This window comes from Malus domestica, chromosome 01 (assembly GCF_042453785.1).
Source record: "Malus domestica chromosome 01, GDT2T_hap1".
NCBI lineage: Eukaryota > Viridiplantae > Streptophyta > Magnoliopsida > Rosales > Rosaceae > Malus > Malus domestica.
Genome location: NC_091661.1, coordinates 29899521 through 29910401, shown reverse-complemented (window position 1 = coordinate 29910401; position 10881 = coordinate 29899521). Strand labels below are relative to the sequence as shown.

Below are 10881 nucleotides of genomic sequence, written 5' to 3'. Positions count from 1 at the left end.
AACTGCCAATTTGTGTCGAAGATCCATCATGCATGAATAGAATTCACAACTTCAACGGAAAATAAGTCATACATTTAAATTAAACTTTAGGGTGTTTCATGAAATCACTAGAAATTAACATCACGACTAAATGACAGTTCATCCGAAGGCATTTAACATTATGTATCTCTACTTAAAGCAAATAAAATTGTGAGTAGAGATACTCCCAGATCTTGTAATAATCCTCGCATAAGGGGCCTTCGATCACAATTTGTTGGGTGCCGGAACCACCACCCTACAAAAAAGATAAAAAATATAAATACACTAGTCATATTTTCCATCTGCAAAAATGCAACTGTTGTAACAAAAACTTGGGTGCTAATACTATTAGCATATCAGATCGAGATCGCTGTAAATATAGTAGTTCCATAGAGCTTAACCTTTTCTCTGGGGCTCAAAACATGAAGTTGAAAACTTGAGATTACTTCAGATGATGAATTTTGGGGATGAAGCATAGTCTAACAAATTAAGCAATGAATGGAAATGGTACCTCAACACCTTTGTCGGAAAGAAGTTGTCTTCAAAGAGTTATTTATTCTTTCATTTCCATATATGCAAAGGTAAAAACAAAAACACTACTCCACCGAATTTGTTTAGACTACAGTAACTTGGATTTCGAATTAGTCATTAGACAAGCTGTAACACAAAGATTAAAGGAGAGTTGTACCTATGTAGGCAATCCCATCAAATTCTCAAATGCTCAAATGCTCCTTGCTCTTGGGCAGTCTCTAATACAGAAGTTGTCTTCCCAAGATTTGAAAGTTGTATTAGTTATAAGCTAAAAAGTAGCAAATACATCTCACACAAATCACTCTCTAAATATTGAAGTTATAAAATCCGTCTTGAATCAGACTAGTAAACTAAAAATCTAAATTTTCAAAATTACATAATCAATGAAAAGCATACATGGATAGATTCAACGGTTGAATATGCACCGAATAATTAGTACAGAATTCTCACACGTATTAAATTCTAGGGATTACGTGGGCATGCAATGGATTCTTCATCACTATAGTAAACTCCTGCTTCTCTGACAGGTCCACGTCATCTCCCTCCACAGTTCTCCACTCAAATTTCCACACCAAATTCGCCACAAAGTACTCCAGGTGAAGCACCGCCAATCCCGACCCTGGACAGATCCTCCTCCCTGCCCCAAACGGCATCATCTTAATCTCCCTGCTCCCCCTCAAATCGAACCCTTCTTCTCCGCCGCTGCCCAAGAACCTCTCCGGCTTGAAAGCCATGGGATCCTCCCACACTTGCGGGTCCCACCCTATATCCGCCACCATGAAACTAACACTCCCGTTCTTGGGCACCACGTATCCGCCCAAAACCACGTCATGCGTCACCGCGCGCGGCACAAAGTGCGCCGGTGGATGGCGCCTCAGCCCCTCCAAGATCACGGCTTTCAGATACGGCAGCTTGTGCAGGACCTCCTCCGGCACCTCGTCCTCCGTTTCTCCCATCACCCCTTTAATCTCCGCAAACAGCTTATCCTGAACTTGCGGGTACTTCACTACGTTGGCCATGATCCACTGCAGCGCGGTGGAAGTCGTGTCGGTGCCGGCGGTCAGAAACTCTGAGCAGAGGCTAACCATTTCTCCCTCCGAAAGCTTCCGCTTTTCGTTGCCGTCGGGAAGCTCGAGGTCCAGCAGCGTATCTGTATACGACAACACAAATTCATCATCCTTGTCGTCGGTTTTGCTGCCCTGCTTTGCCCTGTTTTGTCGTGCTCGAATCAGAGGGACGAGCACTTCTCGTCGTTCCTCGAGGATTTTGAAGAATTGCCGCCACCGATTTTTGAAGATAATCTTCGTCAATTTCGGCTTGAAATTGAGGATATTGAACCGCCCGGAACTCAAAAGTAGTTGGCGCTGCACGTGCTCGATTTCTTTGATTTGCTCTTCGTTCAATTTGTCGCCGAAGCACATCAGAACCAGGAGGCAGAACATGGCGTATTGGAAGTGGTCGACCACCCTGACCCCGGCGGCGGCGGCTTCGGAGTGGGATTGATACTCGGTTTTGAGGCGGTTGACGAGGATGTCGAGAACCCATTTGCGGGCGCTGCCGTAGGATTTAACGCGGGAAGGGTGGAGGATTTCGGAGGTGATATTGCGGCGGAGGAGACGCCACGTGGGGCCGTAGACGGCGGAGGCGATGGTGTGCTGGTTGCTGCTGGCGCACTTGTTGGTGGCCAAGGCCTGGGGGCGGTCGGCGAACACGGCGCCGTTCAGGATTAAGGCCTGGTGGGCGGGGGAGCGGTCGGCGACGAAGACGGTAGAGCGGGAGCCGATGGGGAGGGAGATGATGGGCCCGTATTCGGCCTGGAGTTTGCGGATTATAGGCTCGAGCTCCGAGGTAGATTTGAGGAGGAATAAGAAGCCTTCGATGATGTGGAAGAAGCGAGGCCCGGGAGGGAGATTGGATCTGGAGATGGAAGTGGGTAGGAATAGAGAGAGAAGGGGTCTGAGGAGGAAGGAGACGCAGAGGGCGATGAGGATAAGGAACCAGGTTTCCATGGTGAATCGTAAGCAATCAGACAGAGGGCGACTGCGTTTGCTCATTAATTGTTAGTTCTTGTTAGTTTCCATACTTTATAAGAAAGGACAGTCTGCCCTCCTAATTGTGGTGCCCTTCCATTCTCTCTTATTTTGTGCGGTCACGCTTAAGTCATATTAATATTTTATATTAATTTTTAATGAGATAATAAGATAAAAAACAATAAAAATATAAAATATTGACATGGCTTAATCATGACCGCACAAAATAAGAGTGCATGAAAGGGCACCACAACTAGGAGGGCAGACAATCCTTGTCCTATAAGAAATCAGGTTTCCACGGCTTTGACTCAGCTGCACATATTGTCACTTTCACTTAAAATGTCTTACCATTGCAACTTCGAAGAAAAATAAGTCTACGTTGAAATAACTTTAGTGTGTTTCGTGGAATCACTGGAAGTTAACATCGTGATTAAATGTTAGTTCACCCGTTTGATATTATGTCTCTTCACTTAGACCATCACCAATTCATAAAATAAAGCTTAAAACATAAGTTTTAAAACTTCTCCCAAATCATCTCCAATCATGGGCTAAAATAAACCCTGGAGAGAAAATATATCTCTAAGCTAGATTACTTCCAGGATTTAAGCCTGGTTTAAATTATTCTGGATCCACCAAACTGTTATATTTCAATTATTTTTTTGTTGTTTACTTATAATCTAACGGCTACGATCAAATGAGATCAAATCTAATAGTAAAAAAAAGATTTGACGGCCCAAAATTAAACCAACGTCTAAAATAATTTAAGAAAATTATTTAAATCAAATTTAACTTAGAACTTTATAAATACATATGTATTTGAGAATTTAAATATTTTTAGACTAAAATGTTCATAAAAATAAATTAAGATAATCTACATAAATTTTATTTTCAAAAGAAGTTACAGAAAACAAAAAATTAGGCTAATATCATTATTTGATCATCACGGGCTAAAATTTTAAGCCATAAGTGTTGAAAGAGAAAAATAGTTTATGGCTTATGACTTCAAATTTTCTGGCTTAAATTTTTAAGCTTTGTCTTGTCCCCAAGGGTTGAAGATAGTCTTAAAACAAACAAAATTGTGAGTAGAGATACTCCTGAATCTTGTAATAATCCTGACATAAGGGCTTGCGATCACAATTTGTTGGGTGCCAGAACCACCACCCTACAAAAGATCAAATTATATATACGCTAGTTAGACTTTCCATCCGCAAACCAGAACTCTAGCTATGCAACTGTTGTGCTAAAAATTTGGGTGCAAATACTATTAGCATATATGTATATGACCAACCTTATGGCTTGCATCTCCAACTTTGCGTAATGTCACATATTCACCGCATCTCAGCGCCCCACCAGCAAATTCAACATGTCAAGGAAATCAGATCAAAATCGTTGTATATATGGTAGTTCCATAGAGATTTAACCTTATCTAGAAGTTGAGAACGTGAGATTATTTCACATATCGAATTTTGGTGATGAAACATAATCTAACAAATTAAGCAATGAACGGAAATGGTAACTGAACACCCTTGTCGGAAAGAAATTGCTTGAAATTAGCCCTTTTTAAGTCACCAATAAGGATAGATTCATGCGGTGAAGGCAGGGTTGAGAGGGGTTGTAAAGATAGCATTTCATTTTCTGTCTTTCCTGCCTCAAAATCAACCCAAGCTACTTCGTAATCTCCGATGCGTGTTTACAATTACATGAAGATAGCAAATACAGCTCACTCAAATCACTCACTAAATATTAAAATTATAAAATCTGTCTTGAATCACACTAGTAAACTAAAATTCCAAATTTTCGAAATTGCATAATCAATGAAGAGCATATACATTGATGGATTTAGCGGTTGAACGTACATCGAAAAATTAGTACAGAATTCTCCCACGTATTAAATTCTAGGGATTACGTGGGCTTGCAATGGATTCTTCATCACCACAGTAAACTCCGTCTTCTCTGACAGGTCAACGTCATCTCCCTCCACAGCCCTCCACTGAAACTTCCAAACCAAATTCGCCACAAAGTACTCCAGGTGAAGCACCGCCAATCCCGATGCAGGACAGATCCTCCTCCCTGCCCCAAACGGCATCATCTTAATCTCCCTGCTCCCCGTCAAATCGAACCCTTCTTCTCATCCGCCGCTGCCCAAGAACCTCTCCGGCTTGAACGCCATGGGATCTTCCTACACTTGCGGGTCCCACCCTATATCCGCCACCATGAAATTAACGGTCCCGTTTTTGGGCACAACGTGTCCGCCCAAAACCACTGTGGAGCAAAAAATATTCACAAGGCGACACGTGGGTTTTTTGAACAAAAAGGATAAAAATACCCTCGAGGCATACCGGGTCTCCTACACGCGAGCAGTGGAGAATCATCCATCAACCAAGTCAGAAGTACCCAAAATGGGTAACAATTCAAAACCTATTTCATATATGTTTTTACCTCATTTTTTCCTTATTCAACTAGCCAATTAAACCCATAACCATCAAAACATTCCTTTATGTTTAAATTAGTCAATTAATCATAATAAATTGGCTAATTAAACCTAAATTAAACCTAAAAACCCTAGCCACCTCCTAACTCTATAAATAGGCACCTATTCTCACCAAAAAATCAATTCCAACACTTTGGCAAAAATCCCAAAATTCTCTAAACACTCTTTCTCTCTAAATTCTAACTTTGGCATCGGAGGTTATTCGGCCAAAGCCTCCCCATTCATCGTGGGCGCGTGAGGCTCTTGGCCTTAACCTAAGGTATTAATTGTTTTGTAGGTGCAAAATTGTCCAAGATCAAGGAGGAAGAAATTTGCATCCACAAATTGGTGCTTTCATTGAGAGTTGAAATCCATACTCGTAGAAGACTCTCACACAAAAATGTTTTTTTTTCTTTATTTTCTAGTCCATTTGAATATTTTTCATACGTTCTTATTATTAGAATTTTTTACTTGCAAAGGTTCTTTGATAAAACGTATAAGCAAAATATAATGGCTAGAAATTTAGAAAATTCCACAAGTGAAAATTATAATGTTCAAGAAATGGGATTGCGGAGATCCGTGAGGCTAAATGCGACAATAAGGGGAGTGGCATCATCATCACGAGCTTCCACCATGGGAACCACCGTGGTGGCTACCTCGATAGCCACCCGCGGCGAGGTCCATGGTGTCTTCACCACGGCCGCCATGGGAACCACCGCGGTGGCTACTTCGGTAACCACTCGTGGCGAGGTCCATGGAGCCTTCACCACGACCCGGAGATCCGTGAGGCAAAATGCGACAATAAGGGGAGCGGCATCATCACCACAAGCTTCTACCATGGGAACCACCGTGGTGGCTACCTCGGTAGCTACCCGCGGCGAGGTCCATGGTGCCTTCACCACGGCCACCATGGGAACCACCGCGGTGGCTACTTCGGTAGCCACTCGTGGCGAGGTCCATGGAGCCTTCACCACGGCCCGAGCCGTGCCATCCAAGGCTCACGGTACCAAGACCACGATCCAAGCCGTGCCATCTGAGTTTACGTGGACCCAAGCCCAAGCCTCGCATTCATATGCACCGCGCATTGAGCAGCCTGCTCCCGTCAAGCAACCCACTCTCACGGCCCAACTTGCTCCTGCCGAGCAGCTTGCTCTCGTGACCCAGCCTGCTCCCGACGAGCAGCCCACTCCCGTGGCCCAGCCTGCTTTCGTCGAGCAGCCCACTCCGGTGGCCCAGCCTGCTCCTGCCAAGCAGCCCACTCCCGTGGCCCAGCCTGCTCTCGTGACCCAGCCTGTTCCCGACGAGCAACCCACTCCCGCGGTCCAGCCTGCTTCCGTCGAGCAGCCCACTCCTGTGGTCCAGCCTGCTCCTGCCAAGCAGCCTGCTCTCGTGACCCAGCCTGCTCCCGACGAGCAGCTCACTCTCGTGGTTCAGCCTGCTTCCGTCGAGCAGCCCACTCTCACGGCCCAACCTGCTCCTGCCAAGCAGCCTGCTCTCGTGACCCAGCCTACTCCCGACGAGCAGCCCACTCTCAAGGCTCATCATGCTCCAGTGGCTTTCCAAGCAGCCCAAGTCGACCCAAGACTATCTCAACCATCCGGACCTACCATCGAGCCGGGGGCATTCTTACCATATTTTTTCGCGGATTTGACATTTCCCAATTCAAATCTCGCACCCGGAGTCTACCACATTTCCACTGCCCAAGGAGGCGCATTCCTTCCAAGCTCTTCCAATCCAAATGGCGAACAACACTTGTCTCGACAAGTCATAGAGTTGACGAGCGCCCTTGCACAACAGACAACTTTGGTGAATCAACTTTTGCAACGCATCGGATCCAACGTGCCCCGGACAAGGTATCCCGAAGTAGGACAAGGGCAGACGAACCTTTCCAGCAGCAGCAAGCAGCCTTTCGACCAGCCACGAGCCGAACGTTCAGGCAGTGTACATTCCCGATTGGGCCCCCGAGATAGCGTATACTCCCGTCTTAGCGCGCGGAGGAGCGTGTACTCTCGACTAGGCCCACGGATGAGCATACATTCACGGTTGGGGTCACACTCCGATAGTCAACATGAGCAACCTTCCGGACAAAGTGTTCATTCGCGGCTAAGCCCACAAGGAGCATCATCCACCTCACATCAGAGTAGGCAGCACGACGGACGGAAAGAGGCAGTCACTCAATCCAGCTCAAGTTCAACCAGCAGCCTGCTAGGAACGCACCACATGCACTGCATCTGCGGCGTAGACGAGCCAAACACATGGAAGAGCAGTCTAGACCACCAAGTCATGGCTGGGGGCAGCCGAGAGCTCCGCTACCCCAACAAAGGCAAATTCAGGAAGAAGTAGAGAGACTCTTGACCAAGCGATTGCATGATTTCCAACGCAACGAGGTCACGGACGAGGCACTACGATGGAACATGACCAACATAAGCAGGTCACCCTTCACGGACGAGATCGAGCAGGCAGAGCCTCCACGAGAGTTCAGCATGCCACATTTCACATCTTTCAAAGGGGATAAAGACCCGGAGAGACACTTAAAGCGCTACCGAAGCGCAATGATCCTTTATCGAAACAACGATGAGCTTATGTGCAAGATATTCGCCACCACTCTACAAGGCGAGGCGCAAGATTGGTTCTACACCCTGTCGCCACAATCCATCCGGAATTTCTACGAACTTTCTTTGGTTTTCACCAAAGAATATTCATCCTATCGCTCGATCAAAAAGAAATCTGATCATTTGTTCAACGTCAAGAAGAACCCAAAGGAGTCACTTCGCGACTATGTGAGGAGGTTCAAAGTAGAGAAGGCAAAAATAGTCGGATGCAACGACTCGATAGCTAGAGCAGCCTTCCAAAAAGGACTTCCAGCAGACCACCCGTTATTCGGAAAATTAATCATGAAAGAAGATCTAACTCTGGCAGACTCTTTTGCTTTGGCAGAGAAGTATGCACTTTGGGATGAGGCTCGCCAATGCACATTCAAGGACTTGAAGAAGTACCCGACATCACCTCCCTAGAAGCAGCGGAGGACTTATTCACATGTTTGACGGTATCTAAAGTAGCAATAAGCTCTACCATCATGCGAGAAGAGATGGGGGCCCGACTACCTGTATTCCACAGTTACCTGTATTCTACAGTTCAAAAGCTCTCTTCGATGTTATTAAAAATTCAAAAGCTAACTTTGGCGATAGTTGTTGCAACCCAGAAGCACAAGTTTTACTTTCAAACGCATGCAATTATCCTAATGACGTACTATTCTGCCCAATCCAGACGCGCGACGATAAAGACGTAGACCCTGGCGGATGTAAAGTTTTCTGACGAACGCAACACTGGAAGGACACACTCGAAAGCAAGTTTTGTCCTCGTCACCCTAAAAGATTCTACATAGGAGCACACATGTACCGGCAGTTGAGTACCATTTCTTGCTGCGCATCACACGGCCCTAGCCGACCCTTGCTCAATGATTCAACTCTAGAGTGGCCCAATACCGGCAGTTGAGCATCTCCTGTTGCGTATGACATGGCCCCATCTCCACAGCTCCCTACTGCGTCTTCACGCCGAGCCTAGGTGACGCAACAGAGCGGCCCAACGATGCCTCAGAAGTAGCCGAGCACACTCTAGCTGCGCCTACTCCACCCGATGGAGACTTCTGGCATTTGCATGTCGACGACGCAAAAAAACCTTCATCACTGCCGGCAGAGAAGGCTCCAAAAAGATGGATCCCATCTGGGAAGGTCCGTACAAGATCAGCAGAGTAGGGGGCAAGAGTAATTACACCCTCACCACCATGAAGCGGCAAAAAGATTGAAAAGAAATGGATGGCCTACAATCTGAAGAAGTACCATGTGTGACCTCCTGCTACATCAAAACCCGAAGACTCAATAAGCTCGACGGGCACCACCTCACAAGCTGAGGACTATCCAGTTGTTATGCAGTTCCTACCTTACAGCTAAAGTTCTCGTTCGTTTCACTCGTTTTTCAATGAGGAATTTAGAAGTAATCACAACTTGGCTTGGCTGCATGCTTACAACAACTAATCACTCCTGCACTTCAAAAGAAGACTGCGCCCTTCTTAGGGACTCATCGCAGGAATTGCGCCCCCCGAGGGACCAACCATGCTCTCCAGTGCGAGAGGGTAAACCAATTCTCCAACACCCATATGGGTCAGCTCTCCAAGACGGGAGGATAAACTTTACACTCCGAATATCCAGACGTGGATGAGCCTGGCTGCCCTAGTATAACTAGATGCACGATGGCTTGCGCCGGGATTCCTAGAAGTAGCCGCAATGGTCTTTTTCAAGGCTTAGCTAACTGAAGGATTTTGGGTCTCTTGGCCTAATCCGTAGGGAACCGGGCCCTAGAGACGGAGAGGGCACATTACGCAGTACATCCGATGGACGGCTGCCCTGGAATCCTAAAGCTGCTACCGAGTGCACTAAGGTAGCCTACGGATTCCGGAAGACTGCCTACGGCTTGCCCTTCGAGCAGTGAAGCCGCACTAGACTTATACAACCGCACATTCTTGTGAAAGGTTAAACAAGCTAGCGCGCATATACGAAGTTTTATCCACTGCCGACATGCTACGTAGTCGATAAGCTTCACCTCTGCCAAGCGCGGAACAACCTACACCAAGTCCTAAAGTGTTGTGATACTTGCTACGCAACCTACGGAATTGAAGAAAGTCAAGGTTAACAGCCTAGTGGTTACGCGGACTTGTCTGCTTCTGTAAGTAAGGCATCCGGCTGCCAACCCTATGGCTAACAACTTTGCAAAGTTCTACACCAACACCTACGGCTGCATAGGCTACGCGAGTTTGTCTGCTTATAAAAAAGTAGCATGCCTGCCACTGGTCTATCAAGTCTAAAGGTTAGGGCATGAACAAAAGAAGTGAAGATAAAGAAAAACGAAGGAAAACATGTTTATAAACAACTAGCAAAGGCCGAAGGAGTTCAAGCAAAACAAAAGCTACAAGGAAAAACAAAGAAAATCCTAAAGGCTACCTAAAATACTACACTACAGCAGTTTGGACATCCCACGACTACTCGGTCGCCACACCTTCAACAGCCGTAATACTCTTAGCAACGGCATCATCCGGCACTTCACCCCCGGCTGCCCCAGTTTGGGCACTAACTTCTCCAACTACTTCACCAATGGAAGCCTTAAAAGTAAAAGCAAGCAAGTCTTTCGGAGAAATAGAGAAGGTCTTAAAACCTCAAGCCCATCATTCTCACCCTTCAGCTGCTCATTCTTCTTAAGCAGACTAACACAGACGCGCTGCAGCTCATCCACTCCCTTCTTAGCATAAGCAGTGAAACGAAGCTCAGAAATTGCAAGCTTAAGATCTTGAATCTGAGGCGAATCAATCTCAGCAGCAAAGGGAGCAGGCTTTGGCGCCACTTTAGTAGCAGAGTCCACCTTACCACTCTTCATAATAGCAAGTCTCTACAAAGGTGAACCGGACTTGGCTCCCAAAGAACGTCCTGGTACAGACTTCGGCACTGGGGGCATGATAAAACCTTTACGCTAAGCAATCTTATCCACAATTGTACTAGCCATTCTCAACATGGAAGACGCCACATGCTCAGATCTAGCAGCCTTATTTTTCTTCCCATTAGAAGAAGTCATGTCAATCACATACCTCTCGGTAGCAAGCGGACCCTCATGAACAGCAGAAGAAGTCTTCAGTTTTTTCTTAACTAGGCATCTCATGAGCAGGCGGGGAAGATCTCTTCTTTCCATCTTCATTCATAGTAAGCTCCACGACAGCGATCAGACGAGCCAATGCATCCGCCTTGATCCTCTTTACCTCATCTTTCTGGAGCAGCCCACCTTTCT

General features: G+C 46.2%; 1 protein-coding gene across 2 annotated transcripts; it reads right to left on the bottom strand.

Annotated features, from left to right (window-relative positions):
* Window positions 1-50: 50 nt before the first annotated feature.
* Window positions 51-4006, bottom strand: LOC103437383 (cytochrome P450 89A2-like). 2 transcript variants are annotated; one of them, XM_008375850.4, is made up of 2 exons: window positions 1000-2638; window positions 51-274 (listed from the first exon to the last, which is right to left on the bottom strand). In XM_008375850.4, the coding sequence occupies exon 1, from the start codon at window positions 2601-2603 to the stop codon at window positions 1005-1007; it is 1599 nt and encodes a 532-aa protein (XP_008374072.1). In that variant the 5' UTR covers window positions 2604-2638; the 3' UTR covers window positions 51-274; window positions 1000-1004. The 2 variants fall into 2 exon arrangements, 1 of the variants encoding a protein (XP_008374072.1); XR_011579744.1 differs by lacking the exon at window positions 1000-2638 and adding an exon at window positions 3868-4006 and having other exon boundaries at window positions 158-274.
* Window positions 4007-10881: the final 6875 nt, after the last annotated feature.

Coding starts and splice junctions, on each gene's coding strand:
- LOC103437383 (XM_008375850.4), bottom strand. CDS start 2,603: ATGAGCAAACGCAGTCGCCCTCTGTCTGATTGCTTACGATTCACCATG.